General features: G+C 31.5%; 1 protein-coding gene across 1 annotated transcript; it reads right to left on the bottom strand.

Annotated features, from left to right (window-relative positions):
- Nucleotides 1-277: 277 nt before the first annotated feature.
- LOC139492889 (cystathionine gamma-lyase-like) lies at nucleotides 278-15,166 on the bottom strand. The gene is made up of 12 exons (XM_071281043.1): nucleotides 14,902-15,166; nucleotides 11,503-11,584; nucleotides 9,665-9,760; nucleotides 8,066-8,175; nucleotides 7,646-7,780; nucleotides 7,024-7,081; nucleotides 6,662-6,739; nucleotides 5,591-5,743; nucleotides 4,650-4,771; nucleotides 4,263-4,315; nucleotides 3,362-3,506; nucleotides 278-1,591 (listed from the first exon to the last, which is right to left on the bottom strand). The coding sequence occupies exons 1-12, from the start codon at nucleotides 15,043-15,045 to the stop codon at nucleotides 1,586-1,588; spliced, it is 1,182 nt and encodes a 393-aa protein (XP_071137144.1). The 5' UTR covers nucleotides 15,046-15,166; the 3' UTR covers nucleotides 278-1,585.
- Between the last annotated feature and the right edge of the window lie 1,528 nt (nucleotides 15,167-16,694).

Genomic DNA, 16,694 nt, shown 5'->3' with positions numbered 1-16,694 from the left:
GCTATCAGTAGACATTGGAATTAACTGTTTCGAACAGGAAACAGCTGACTATCTCTTTCATTTCAAAGACAAAAACTACAAACTATATATTAATCTACAAAATCTGGAACTTTGACAAACGTGTTGTGTAATTAAGAAATAAGGGTTAATTATCTATTATATTGTTTCAGATGGTATGTTGACCTCAAGAAGACTTTTGATTATTTTTTCAACTGTAAATGGATATATCCTCATGGACATACACCAAACTTCTCATTTTATAAAAATAACGACTAAATGATTTCATTAATTGTATTCCCAAAATGTGTAAACAAAGCTAATATGCAACTGTGTAAATAGTCACCAACATACAAATGTATATATCCAATTCTAAATTAATTTGCAAATGTCTTATGATGTTTTAGATCTAATCTGGTTGTGATGATAGCAACCCTTAGTTAAACTCATACTGTACATCTTTGATATTGTTGTTACTAAATAACATAAAGTCAAATATGCACAGAGATATAAGTATATAACAAAAAATTGCAAAAGACTTATTTTTAATAATTTTACTTTTAACAAAGAAACACAACCCACATATTTTATAATACAGAAATATCAGACAAAAAGCAAAATGTATACACTTGTCAGAATAAGTGTGGTCCCTTAGAACAACAGACAGTGTCAAATGATCAGATTTGATACAACTTTAAACGCTTGAATAAAACATTTATTAAATACAATAACAGAAACAATTGTAGCACTTTTTAAATGTAAATTATGCAAATAGACTTGTAGAAGTACTTTGATAAATAATAACTCAAGTTGCTTAAAAAAAGATTAACAAAAATACTTCTAACCAGTATGAGATTCTTATAACAAAAATAATGCAGGCATTATTACAATCATTTTTGGGGAATTGTGATCACATAGCCGGATTGTCAAAGTAATTGCACAATCATAGGATTTTGTAAAAAACAAATCTTCTAAAAAGATAATATATGAATGGATTTATTTGTTTTCCTTTGACTTGAATATAAAATCTTGTAGTATAGAAAGTAAGTCAAATTTCTGGTCGAATCTGATTATATTTATATATGAAGGATCTCTTAAAACTTCAAGTCACATAATAAATTCTGACATTGATTGAATTACAAAATCACATTTCTTTTTAAAAAAAAACCCATGCAAAATGATTAACGTATTACATAGTAATAAACATATATAGTTTTTTTGTGTCCATCTGTTTGTTCCATTGTTGTTTATTCATTATTTTTTTCTTATTGACATAAAGAATTATCCGTTTACTCTTAGATTTGAATAACAGTTCTTAAAATATGAATATTTCAAACAGAGATATACATGATCTAATTTTCTGTGACACAACAAAGAACAACAGTATAGCACTGATTTGGGATTATAAAGTATAACAAAACTGAAAAGAGAAAAAAAATGTTCTAGTATCATCTCCAATACAATAAAATGTTTTTTTCTTTCTAGAACTAATAGAAATCAGTGGTGATAATAAATCAATCACATATATGATCCACAAAAGTATACTATGGAATGCTGATCTGTTCCCCTGAGTTGTTAAGAAAGAAGTTTACACCTGCAAAACAAAAATACAGATTGAGTGGGGAAACAATACAAATAAAACATCACAAACATTCAATAAATACATTAACGTTAGAAACAAATCAGGGATAATATTGTGGTTATCATTGTATTTTTCTTCACATGTTGAGAATTTTCTGTTGTTTCAATGATTAATTCAGCTCTGTATATTTAGAAAATTTGGGAAGCCAATTCATAGCTGCTCTTTAGACAGATGAATGCTTACTATACAGCATATAAAACCCACAGGGCAAATTCTAGATATTTAGTTTGATTAACTTTTGTTGTTGGTTTGCAGTCTCATTTATGATTACCAAATATTTCATTTTATTTCATTGCAGATGAGACAAAATCTGAAACAGGAAACAAAACACGATTTTTTTTTTAGCTCGAGAATTTAACCTTTAAATACAGCACTACTATCTAGCATGTATAGGACATAAAGGCAAAACAAATTTGAGAAACTCTCCTAAACAATGCTGAAGATTAAAAGGTGTTAGCCATCTAGCTGTAATATTTTCCTGCACGTCTTTAATCTTATAATTTCTTTAAAATGGACCACATATATTTTGAAACAAGAGTGCACACACTGAAATGTCTCGCCTTCTTTACTAATCCTTGATACTATCTTGATAGACCTAAATATAAAGCTTTATTACAACTGTCACATAAACTCAACATTAACCAAGAAAATGAAACATTGATCAATGAACCATGACAATGAGGTCAAGGTCAGATGAACCATGCCAGGCAGACATGTACAGCTAACAATTCTTCAAAACAACAAATATAGTTGACTTATTGCTTATAAATAAAGAAAAACAGACCAAAACACAAACACTCAAAACTTAGCAATAGACCGTGAAAATGAGGTCAAGGTCAAATAAAACCTGCGTAACCGACATATAGATCATAAAATATTTCCATACACCAAATATAGTTGACCTAATGCATAAAGTATTAGAAAAATAGACCAAAACTAAAAAACTGAACTTTGACCACTGAACCATGAAAATGAGGTCAAGGTCAGATGACACCTGTCAGCTAGACATGTACACCTCACAATCATTCCATACACCAATTATAGAAGACCTATTGCATATAATATAAGAAAAACAGACCAAAACACAAAAACTTAACTATAACCACTGAACCATGAAAATGAGGTCAAGGTCAGATGACACCTGCCAGTTGGACATGTACACCTTACAGTCCTTCCATACACCGAATATACTAGACCTATTGCTTATAGTATCTGAGATATGGACTTGTCCACGAAAACTTAACCTTGTTCACTGATCCATGAAATGAGGTCGAGGTCAAGTGAAAACTGTCTGACAGGCATGAGGACCTTGCTAGGTACGCACATACCAAATATAGTTCTCCAATTACTTATAATAAGAGAGAATTTAACATTACAAAAAATCTTAACTTTTTTTTCAAGTAGTCACTGAACCATGAAAATGAGGTCAAGGACATTGGACATGTGACTGATGGAAAGTTCGTAACATGAGGCATCTATATACAAAGTATGAAGCATCCAGTTCTTCTACCTTCTAAAATATAAAGCTTTTAAGAAGTGAGCTAACACCGCCGCCGCCGCCGTAGCCGGATCACTATCCCTATGTCGAGCTTTCTGCAACAAAAGTTGCAGGCTCGACAATAAAATCAGTTACCAAACTTCAATTCCATATTCTATTTACAGGTAGTGTTTTCTTATTTATATGTTTATGATTCATTCTACAAACAGATAGGTTTTTATTACCACTGAAGCTGCCTTAAGTGCCTGTTTTAAATCTTCTAATAGATCTTCTTCATCTTCAATTCCTACAGACAGACGTATAAGTTGGTCTGAAATTCCCAACTCAGCTCTTTCTGATTCTGGTACAGAGGCATGTGTCATTATGGACCTATAAGATAAGATGGATATCATTGATTCATTTATAGTGAATACAGTCGAGATCTTAAAACAAAACTAGTTTTACCCAAAAAACCTTTTCCTACGCTTGTTCAGGTAAAAAAACTTGTCAGTGGTACAAATATGTTGTTAATATTATTTCTTAATGTTTTTCGTTATTGGAAAAATTTGGAGTAGACTGTTACCTTTGATAGTTTCTGTTAATTTTATTAAAAAAAAAATTTGACAAGAGACAATTAATAGCTAGACATCTTGTATTGACATCTGTCTATGGTTGATAACTACATGTTGACCTCTAGATGCTATTTTGTTTAATTGTGTATCTGTCTAAATGACATTCACCCTGCATCTCCTTTTTATCAAAATAAAATGATAACTCAAGTAGCAGGTTTGTCCCTTGGCATCTTGCATTTTTTAAAATATCATAATCCCCTTAACTGATTGTGTTAAATTTCTTACTAATCTATCTGTAAATCACAGATAAATCAAAAGGCAGAAAATAGTAGTCAAACATTTCAAATTGAGTAGAACCAATCTAAGTCATCTAGTTTAAGATGAAAATATTCCCAACAGAAAGGTCTATCAATACTTCAGAAAATGAAATAATCATTGATAACAAGCATCTTTTAAAAGGAACTATTGAAAAAAGTTATAAATAATTTACAAGGATAACTAGAACAGTCTTCCTAAAAGTTCTATCATCACATGTCCAATAAACTACATACAAGTTGTTTTGAGTAAAACTTACGGAAGTTCAGCTAAACTTTCAAATCCTCCTAAACTCTCAGCTAGGGTGAAAACCTGTAAAAGAGGTGAGACATTATTTGAATAAATTTTTTAAATGCAGTGACTCAAAATCTTAAATGAAAATTACAAAATATTAAAAATATAACGTTCTATTTGATTTTTTTTATATGAAAGCCCTACATTTACCCTTTTAAATCTGATTAAAAATGATTGAAATAAAGTGTCACTTATCAAATCTATGTAAACATCCTGGACATACATTTGGTCAGTATGACTGAACATACAACACTAGTGCCTTTTTTTAAATGTCTTTTTCCACATTTTGCTTTTAACGTTACAATTAATGTTTGTTGGTTAAAATCAGTTAAGTATACATCATTTACTTGACCTTGAGATTTTGAAGGAAAGCTTTAGAATTCTCTAGTCCTCCTTTGATAAAGAAAGTAACCATTCCACTGGTCCCTCTCATTTGTCTTTTGGCAAGTTCATGTTGTGGATGTGACTGTAGGCCTGTATGGAGAAAAAACATCACATGCTTCAATTTATAAAACATTACCTGCTACTAGGAGTTGCTTAGAGATCTGTCACAAAAAGATAGCCAAAAATATGATATATACATGTAGAGGAAATATTCAAAGCATATAACCAGGAAAAAATCTAAGAAAATGCATGGCATGATTATCTAACACTTAGCTATATACAACACTAGTCATTCAAATTTTTATAATTATAGATTATCCTTGAGATGACCAATGATAATCTGTTTATTGCTATTTAACCTATGACGACGTTGTCAATTTCATGTCAATTTCATTAACAATGCCAGTGCCTCCTTAGTTTCTAGCAATAATTTTCCATCTCAAGCGAGTAGCATTATATAATAAAATTATCACAAAAACAGATCAAAGGAAAAATGCACAAAATAGCAATAAAAGATCTTATATATCAGAACTAGGTGTTAAAGTGAAACTACTCCTAACAATGCAACAATTTCATGTTAAAAGCCAAACTTGAAATGAATATGATGTATAGTTGCTATAAGAAACCCATTATTGAACATCACTTAACATGACTTATTGTGAAAATAACATCTCTTAATGAGTCAAATAGTGGAAATATCAACAGTAAATAATATGAGAATGCATTATACCTTATTGCTTGACAAATGAATTAAAAACAATAAAGAACACAATAAACCCTCAATAAATCTTGCCCCAGATTAGTTCATAAAGCAGAACAAGATGTCAATGCTGTACAATTTCGCCCATAGCAATATGTCCTCAGCAAATCTCACAACATGATACTTTCCTCCCTTAACTGATGACATACCTGGATGGATGACTTTTTCAACATTAGGGTGTTTTTCTAAGTAATTTGCTACAGCTAACCCATTCTTCATGTGCTCTTTCATTCTAACATGTAAAGTTTTCAATCCTCTGTTAACCAGGAAACAATCAAATGGTGAAGGGACTGGTCCAAAAGCTTAAATATAAATGAAACACATAAAAATACTCTTTTACAGGTTCAATTTACCATGATAATTTTAATTTCTAGCTGTGAAACATTTTATGGCTGTTTTAATGTAAAAATGAGAACATTGTCCCTATAAAATTTTAAGATCATAGTGCGCATTGGACTTTAATTTTTTTTTAACATTATATCCAATCTCACTTTGATTTACAATGACTTCATGACATTTGACTAGACGCAATCATGTTTCCAAACCAATGACAATACAATAAATTAGATAAGCTGTATGCTATACAGATATTCAGGATTTCTATAGACAGACAGTATGAAAAATGCTGAACACAATGATAAACTAAATTTGACACCAATACTAGTTATGACGGTATTTATTTGATAGATCTCGAGCACTAAATTAGTTTTAGTTTAAACATATTTATTTATAGTGGATTGGGAAACAAGTTTTGCAACTTATATTAATCCCTTATCACTTTGCGGGTGCGAGTGCTGCCTTGTAGCGGCATTAGCCTGCTCTTTTTCGAAATCTACAAGGGTGTCTTTAACGTGCAAGAGATATGGCTCTCTCTTAACTCGGGTCAGCCATTTATCGTCCCCTTCCGATCATCGTTTCCTCGAGTTGAATTTTGCTCAATGTTGCATGCCTCATTATGACTTTGATAGGAAAAACAGCAATACAAGCCTTGTTCCTTTGATAATTTCATGTACATAGAGTGATTTTAGGTCATGAATTGATACACCTTATCCTTTCTTTTCTATTAAAGTACAATGTATTACACTGACATTTGGTATCAATAAAATTTAACTATCAAAAACAAGTAGTACAGATTTATGACAAGTTTAGAGATAATATCAAAACAATAAATTACAGGGGTAAATATACTCTGAATAACAAAGTGTAGAACATTGACATACCATTCTGTAAAAATCTCATTCTCTCACACTTTTCATCACTGTTTGTTGCACAGGCTCCCATTACTGCATCAGAATGACCTTAACAGACAAAAGAAACATTGTCATAAAACTTCATCAAAGGGAGACAATTCACTCACACAAGTAAATCAAAAACAACTTATAATCTGTTACTTCTAAAAATATTTTTTTTTTTCACCATCAATTTAAAACAAAACAAATAAATCAAATAAATGATATCAAACGAAAGTGGATAACTTGTATGGAATAATAGTGATGACTTTCTGTAAACGTCTACCATCAGTTAATGAATCCATTGCAGGTACATGACCCAAAGTCACTGAACCAAATGTAGTAATACCTACCATTCATGTATTTGGTTAAAGAATGCATCACTATATCGGCTCCAAAATCTAATGGTCTCTGGAAAATCAACAAAGATTTGGTAAAATTTGTTATATTTAGTCATATTCAACATAAAAGTGGCGAGTATAGTAATTTAAAAGTCATTAATCATGTTAACATTGGCTATTGTACAAAAAAATATGTCAAAAAAGGGAAGGCATAATACAACAAAAACAGATTAGAGCCAGAGAGCAGATAGAGGCGAATTTTTTTTGATGATTTTATCCTTAGCAAATTTATAAATCATAAGAAACATGACCTCTTTACCCTATCCTGGATCTACCACTGCTGAAGGTATGATACCAGTTTTAAGTTTATTCTCTTGCCCTCTATATCTTTTTAGTATTAAAAAATACAAATATGAGGAAAATTGTTTAAACTCACATTTTTGACAACAGAACAAATCATTAAAATTTTTTGGGGGAGGGAATACAATTTAATTTAACTGAACGCATTCTTTCATTAACATCTGTAATTTTTATTATAATGCTTAACATTGCTGAATACAATGATCGAATGTTCTAATATTTTTCTCTTCCATCTTTTATGTTTTAATCTAAAAATACATTAGATGTACTGTACCTGCATACAGGATGACATAAAGGTATTATCCACCACTACAAAGATATCCTGTTTCGTACTGCGTACTACATTTACTACAGCTTCTATATCAACCAACTGCATTGTGGGATTGGTGGGTGTTTCAACCCATACCATCTGAAAACAAATAGTCAAATGCTATTACAGATATGCTACATTCTTTTAACTGTGGACACAATATTCTTGTGATCTATAAGCCTTTTGATTTGTAATATTTATGCAGTTATATCAATAAGATTCTATTTTGTAAAAATTTAAACAAATTATTGAATATATTACAATTCAATAATATTTATATATGAAGTGTATCAGCATTAATGTATCTCAGTCACACAAAGAGTAGTAATGTATTAAATTGGTATCCAAGAAAATACACGAATCAACAGTATTTTAATTACAAACTTTTGTGTTGGCTTTGATTGCTTTCTGGACTTTCGTTGCATCAGTACAATCTACAAATGATGTTTCTATACCCATCCTGGAGGCACACTGCTTGAAATAACGGTTTGTACCTGCAAATTAATTACAATTCATAAATAAACTGATTTTAATGGATATCCATTTTCTCAAGGTCATATATTGGCAGGCAAAATCCCTGACCCTGCCTAGCATACAGTTTCCAAATTTGGTTCAAATTTTCTATCATCCATCCTGATAGATCATCACTGAAGAGCATTCTAGTGTAATTTATCTTTTAACACATTTTTATTATAAATATATATATAAATATTTTGTCATTGGATAGTCAGCAAATACCAATCAACTAATCAATATAATATATACTGACCGACTTTAGAAACGCAACACTAGATTATTTTTGTGTGTTTTCTTAATGAATGTGTCACCGTCAAAAGCGATGACTGCATGTTACAAACGCCAAAATAATTGTCAGAAAGGTCAACAAATTCTGTCTGACATGTTTTGGGTTCTGTTTTACACCTTCTGGTTTTGCATTTGTTCAACCCATAAATTAGTTTTGGCAATTATGGGGTTGGAACTTGAGGGCTAATAAGGTTTTTCTTCAGTCGATTCTTTGGCAATTTAGTTGATGGGAAACATTTATGGCATGAATCTGTACTCAATAGCACTCGGCAATTTGATTAGCAGTTGACGTTGTGGCCGTTAACATGTCTGGCAAATGACGTTGCGTAATCAAATTCTGTTGACGTTTCATTGTCACTAAACGTTTATCTGTTCATTGATGGCCAGCAACAAATCTTGTCTACTTTTATCGTTGTCGGAAGGACAGTAAGACGAGTTACTGAAGTCATACAGTATGGTTGCAGCACGTTTATGTTTTAATGTTTGCAGTATTCTTAAGGGGTAATTCAGTTTTTTGTTTCTCAGTCTTGGCAAAATGGAGATGCAACATTTTTAAACTGGTTTAAGTGAGGCAAAGGATTGAAAGAACTGTTTTACAAAGTAATATTACTGAAACAATCTTTCATGGGTCCAAAATTTCGCTTTAAGAAATTCGTGCGACTTCAAAAATTCGGTATGTTCAATAACCACAGGTAAGTCAGATTTTGATTTTTTGTACAGAGAAAGAAGTATGATAAGCATGCAAAGTAGTTATAAGAAAATCAAACAAGATTTGGTAAAAAAAATCAACAAAATGAGTGTTGCGTTTCTAAAGTCGTTCAGTATATATATCACAGTTCAAACTGTTGTACCAAAAGAATTCAATTTGTAATTATGTGTATTCATATCATACATTTAACCATTAACAGCTGCTAGGCTTTTTCAAATATTTTTATTTCAAAGTTGGTCTATAATAGATGAGGGGCGTAAAGGGGTATCTGCACAAAAGAACACGAAAAAAAAAATGCCATTTCACGATGAAAGAACAATTGAAAATTTCTTGCACCACATTGATCCTTTAACAGATTTCACAAAACACAGCCTTTATCACGGCTTAAAATGACAAACCATGATGCACGAAAATAACCCTTTACCACCCTCATAGATGGATCAGAGAAGTTTATTTTCTACAAGACATACCTCCATAGACATCATTCATGCTGACTATATGGTCTCCGACCTGTAGCATATGTGTTATAGCTGATGTACAGGCTAATCCAGATGCGAACACCATTGCTACAATATTAAAGAATATCATGTTTACCCTGACAGAGATAATAGAACTCATTAAAACTGACTATTTTAATTTAAATTACTATCATGAATACTGTTAACTAACTTACTTTACCATGTAAAAAAGTAACATTCATTTATATCTTTGCAAATGGTCCAAGACCACAGCTGTCGTCCCTTGATTTTTGTGTTGACAGTGGGTTACTTGCCATTAATTTTTATACCTCATAAAAATTTATTTCTCCATGTTTAATGCCTCAAATGGCAAGAAGGGGGGGGGGTTGTGACACTGTAAAAATATTTAGGTCCAGAATTTTAAAGGAAAGTAGTGATTTGGTCCAGCTGAAAAAGGTTAAAAATTAGCACTTCGGAAGCTGTCGAAAGATTTCAAGACGCCCTAAACATAAAATTTTAAATTTTCATTTATGTTCCAAAAGAAATGCACTACGAAATAATTGTGGTCTCATGCACAATTAATAATTTTGTTTTCAGTAACTCCAAAAGAATGTGTGCTATGTCTTTAAACACCATAAACTGTTAAATGGATGCATCAAGACTTAGAAAATAATCAGAGCTTCTTATTTACAGGATAAAGGTAAATTGAGTACTTATCTTAAATTTAAATTCTCATTTGGAAAAGAAACCTTTCTATCCTCTATAAATAATGGCAATTGTCAAATTCTTACTAAATTTAGATTAAGTAATCACAAATTAAGAGTCGAAACTGGTCCTCATGAACGCAGGGTGAACATGTCAGGTAAATTAGAGAATATTCCATGATGTGAAAGACTTTGTCGATATTGTAATTTGAGTGTGACAGAGGATGAACTTCATTTTTGTCGAGCCTTCGACTTTAGTTTAATAACTTTCTTAAACTATACTGAATTTCTACCAAACTTGAACAGAAGCTTGTTTATGATCATAAGAAAGTATCCAGAAGTAAATTTTGTAAAAATAAAATTCCATTTTTTCCTTATTTTACTTATAAATGGACTTAGTTTTTCTGCGAGGAAACATTACATTCACTCTGTGGTTCAAGTTTTTAAAATTTTAATTACTTTCATAAACTATCCTTGATTTGTACCAAACTTGGACAGAAGATTGTTTATGATCATAAGATAGTATCAAGAAGAAAATTTTGTAAAAATAAATTTCCACTTTTCCGTATTTTACTTATAAATGGACTTAGTTTTTTTGCCAGAGACAAAAAATTCAATCTGTGGTTTAAGTTTTTAAAATTTTTATAATGTTCTTAAACTATCCTGGATTTCTACCAAACTAAGACAAAAGCTTGTTTCTGATCATAAGATATTATTCAGAAGTAAATTTTGTGAATTTTTTTTAACTTTTTCCATATTTTACTTATAAATGGACTTAGTTTTTCTTCCAGTTAACATTACATACAGTCTGCAGTTAAAGTTTATAAAACATTTTTAGATTCATAAACTATCTTGGATTTTTTTACCAAACTTGGAAGCTTCTTTCAATCAAAAGACAGTATCGAGAGGGAAATTTTTATTGATGTTTTTCCTCATTTTTGTTGAGTCTGCGATTAACAGCAAAAGTAGGTGAGACACTAGGTTCCGTGGAACCCTTACAAATTTTTTGTTAGATACATGACATTACAATGCCTAGGTCCTTTAAATTTGAATTGTCATGAATAAGTTTATTAGAGAGAGTGATGTTCATATGACCTGACAATAGTGTTCTCAAGTTGTAGTTTATCAATATAACAGTACACTTACCATGTTTAGCTCCTTCTAATTTAGCTATACACTCTTCAAGGCAGTTCCTGGTAGGATTCCCACTTCGAGAATATTCAAATCCCTAGAAATTAAAATAATTCTACAATGAAGATGGAATGGCAACTGTCTTAAGTAGCGGAAGATATGAAACTCTCCTCATCATGGTGTAAGTTTCTGTCATCTGGTCATCATGAGGGGAGTTTAATCTAATGTCAATCATTGGCCATCTGATTACCATAATTACCGGTGCATTACGTTTGCGCGCATTACCATTACATTTGCGCGCAAAAATCATTACGTTTGCGCGCAGCTTTTGATTACAATTGCACGCATTTTTTGACAGGTAAACTCAGGTAAAAGACAGGTAATAATACTTATTTATTTATAATCAGTTCAATTATTTACAAGTATTTCTGTTAGTCTTGGTCCCCTTCTCACCAACGATGAGGTGGAAGTGGGATTTCGAGCAAGATAAGTCCGTTTTATTATGCACACGATGATTATTCGTTTAAATCCTTTCACTCTGAAATATTCGCAATGAAGTTAGATGTATTAAGCTATACTACGGAGTTTATAATGATCACTTTATAATTGGTTTTATAATTCAATATGAACAATATATAGTTTGAATTGAGAAATATTTTCAAAATTAATAATTGATAGTCATATTTATTATGAAAATAAAAAAATATATAGTCAATTATAATTTAACTTAATTTTTATTTATATTTTTACCTGAGTTTACCTGTAAAATGAATGCGCGCAAATGTAATCAAAAGCTGCGCGCAAACGTAAAACATTTTAATCCCCAAATGCGTGCAAACGTAGTGCGCCCATAATTACCATATATAAATTGCCTTTTGTGATTAAAGTCTTGAGGGATTAAAATCGGGATCAGATATAAAATGTTGGGCTGGCTCAAATTCTTTTAGGGAAGCCCTGGTTGAATCCTGTGTATCATTTCATAAAATTCCTTGAACTTTTGACAAAATTATTAATGTCCCATATATCTAATCTGAGACTGTTTCTGAATGTTAGCTGCAAAACAACTAAGAACTATCGGTAAAAATGCATTCTTCACCATAAACTTTTAAATCTACACATCAAGAGTTCAATTTTTGGAAAATGGTTGTTAGATTATGTTGGCTTGTTGAACCTGTGGACTAGATTATATTACAGGACTGAAAGCAATTTTACAAGCCTGGGCTTCTGGGTATCACTATGTGGTTCATCATGAAGACTGTTTGAAATGTTAAAGCTGCTAATGATAAATAGGATCATTAGTATTCAAGGAGTAGAAGTTTATAACTAAGTTTTGTTTTGTTTGGAAAATTTTCCAATTGCTTGGAAGGTGCAATATATTTTCAGAAATATACAAAAGTAAATAATAAAAGTAGTTGCAACTCCATTTGAGATGTGCAATGACTTTCTTTGTTTTTTTAAATGGTTCCCTGAATAATATATATATTAGTCTGCACCAAAAACTTTTTCATCTACTAGTTCGGACACTAAATATCAAATCTTGTCCCTATATGACTAAATAAAATTTTGAAAATTTTCACTAGTCTGAATCAATATTTACTAGTCTGGGGCATGCAGCTAACGGTGCAGACTGATATATAGTCAATATATCATAAATTGACCATTTCAAAAATTCTGGTCCATCAAATTTTTCAAGAGATTGTTAACTTATACTCTAGAAGAGGAAAGGATCTTTAGAAATCAGGGGAACAAATATTTTAAACCAAAACACACAAAGGTAAGAATTATATATATGCCAAAATTTCAGCTGTCAAAAATTAAGAAGATTTCATGGCAAAACTGGGTCACAAAGTTCTACCGAAAAATTCTCTCATCTCCAAGTCCAGACGAAAAAAAAGGCTTCAGTATACTGACCTTGTATGAAGAAGTTAAGCAAAAAATAGCTTTTTTACCCCAAGGAACTTACTTTAAATAAATCAAATTTAATCGGTAATAACTGTCCTTTCCTGGATTTAGATATTTCGGTTTTAAACGGGAAACTCCACACTTAAATTTATGACAAAAGAGACAATTTTTCGTTCCCTATTGTTAATTTTCATTTTTAGATGGTGATGTTCCTTTGGCACCATCTTACAGTGTTTATATTTCATAGCTCGTTCGCTATGCCCGTGTCTGTTGTGACGTTTTTTATTTTAACGAACACAATCTATGTATTACTGGTAAATTATTAAACCAGGGATATTAAAAACCTTTACTAAATTTTCCATACATATAAAAATTTGGTTTTAAAGTTTGGTTGTACCTTTAGAAAACTTATTTCAAACAGGATAGCACATCATCATTTTTACAGAAATGTTGTTTACCGTGCCTGGAAATTTAGAAATGATCCTGGTAAACTTATCGCTCCTTTAAATAAGCTTATTCTAAAAGGTTACCAATTCAACACTGTAATAAGATCATTCAATATATTGTTTTTTTTCGGTATAAATATTGATTTTGTTATCAGTAAATTAAAAGCAAACTAAATATTACTAGTACATGTATGTTATATACATATACACACTCATGAATCTACAATCTGCCGATACCTGTAACTTGGCATTGCACAAGGTCATGTTTTTCTCTGGCTGTTTATGAAATCTTTACACTAAATCCATTGGATGTTGGATTGATAGTTTAGTCTTAGATGCATGATTTTTTTATTTGTTGTTAGTGGCTTTGAACTAGCTGTTAGATAACTGTGAGTACTCTCAGATCTGTTCATTGTGTCTCTTTGAGTCGGGATCAGGGCTTCCAAAAAATATTTGAACCAGACGGACATTTTATATCTGATCCTGATTTTAATCCCTAAAGACTAAGTCACAAAAGGGAATCATGAAAATCACTTGCAATTGGCCATCCGACCGGCCATCCCAATGATTGACATCAGATTGAAAAAAAGACGATATTAAAGTTTACTTTGATATTAATTTGATGTTCTGATGTAAACTGTTAAATTGGCAGTACATCAGCGTGCTCATGTCTGCCGAAGACTCTTTCTTTATTTGTGCTAAATGACGTCGTAAAAAACTTTTACTTTAGTTTTAAATCACATTTCTTAAACTGGACGGTCTGGATGTTGACTTGACAATGGTAAAACATGGACCAGAAATGGATATGTAAAATCCGTGTACATTTTCAAAGTAAGTATTCTTCTTTTTTTTTTTATATTTGAAGACATCACAATTATTTGAACTAGATCCCAGCCAAAGAACAGATGAAGGTACAATTGTTCTATTTATTGACCTAAATATGTAGACGTATTTTGCTTTGAAATAGAACTGAATAGATGTAAATAATTTAACTGTATTCTTCTGAATGCACGAGATTAAAATATGCTTATTTATTTCTAATTTGTACAAATTAAAAATTGCTCACTGAATGTTCACCAGGTGCTGACTGTTTGAAGGTTGTCGACATGGAAATCAAAGGAACGACAGCTCTGCACTTCCACTTGTCAGGATCCTGTCCAGCATGAGTAGCATCAGTACCAATATGGGGGAATGGTTTGTAACTCTCCATTGTAGTATCACAAGAAATAATCTAACAGGATTTGATTATCAACAACCACGTTTTGAGGTTCAATGACCTTTACCTTTAGAATGACTATTCGTTGTTTTCGGTCATATGTGGTACAAGGGAGAGTACTCAGTTTTGGAGGTGTGTCTGGGGCACACCACAGGTTGATCTATAATTTTTTTTGTGTACTTGTATAAATTTAAGTTTTTTGTATGGTTGAAAAAAATCTCTGCAAAGGTACCAGGATTATAATTTAGTATGCAAGATGAGCGTTTCATCTACATAAGACTCATCAGTGACGCTCATATCAAAATATTTTGACCAAATAATTTATCATTAGTTATCTTCTTCCTAGTCCAAATAATTATGACTCTTGAAAGGCTATGATATTTTTTTTCTTTGACGCCTTACTTCGAGACGTCATAATTATTTGGACTATCTTCTTCCCAGCTGTGACTATTATTAAAGTATAGTTAACCAATGAAGCAGTGGCGGATCAAGGGGGAGGTTCCGGGTGTTGTAACCCCCCCTTTATTTTATGATCAATGAATTTGAATGGGGACATATGGTTGGAACCCCCCCCTTTTTGTCCTGGGTTGGGAACCTCCCCTTTTTCAAATGGCTGGATCTGCCACTGTGAAGTGATCAATCATTGCTAAATATTACCACCTAAAACCAGGTACATGTATATATATAAATTATATATATACTGTTCCCAGCTTTAAACTAAAATTTAAAACCAGATGCTTCGCAGGGCGCAGCTTTATACAACCGCAGAGGTTGAACCCTGAATGGTTGGGGCAAGTATGGACACAACATTCAAGCTGGATTCAGCTCTAAATTTGGATTGTGATTGAATAGTTGACACAGCATAGGTTTCTGACACAGAATGAATGTGGTCTAATGAACTTCAATTTTTTTTTTTACTTTTGAGCAATTTACTATGCTGTTGAATATTTATCCTCTCAAAAAAATGTTTGAAGAAATTATCTTTTTATTTATGAAATCTGAAATTTGAAAAATGTTCACATCCCCCTTTCCCTTATTCCAAAACTGATCTCAATTCAAATTTCTAATGGAGTTTGCAAATAACTACTCATTTAAATACATCATAAAATATTGAAATGTAAAAATAGTGCTTGTTATCACTGAATGGTAGATTGTTTTAATTTATCAGTTGGAAGTAAAAGTGAATATACATTGTATATTGTGTAAAACAATGATTTAAGTTGATTCAACTACTATTCTGGACAAAGAAAGATAACTCCAATTGAAGATTTCTTGCTATTGCACAATACTGTGCAATTGAAAATTTCTTGCTATTGCACAATACTGTGCAATTGAAGATTTCTTGCTATTGCTGAATACTGTGCTATTGAAAATTTCTTGCTATTGCACATTACTTAATATAATAATTTTGGATCCTGATTTGGACCAATTTGAAAACTGGGTCCATAATCAAAAATCTAAGTACATGTTTAGATTCAGCATATCAAAGAAGCCCATGCAAGAACTCAATTTTTGTTAAAATCAAACTAAGTTTAGTTTTGGACCCTTTGAACCTTAATGTAGACCAATTTGAAAACCGGACCAAAAATTAAGAATCTACATACACAGTTAGATTCGGCATATCAAAAGAACCCCAATTATTC

Source organism: Mytilus edulis, chromosome 1 (genome assembly GCF_963676685.1).
Source record: "Mytilus edulis chromosome 1, xbMytEdul2.2, whole genome shotgun sequence".
In the NCBI taxonomy this organism is placed as follows: domain Eukaryota; kingdom Metazoa; phylum Mollusca; class Bivalvia; order Mytilida; family Mytilidae; genus Mytilus; species Mytilus edulis.
The sequence above is the reverse complement of the archived record's forward strand: the minus strand, read 5'-3'. Positions and strand labels throughout refer to the sequence as shown.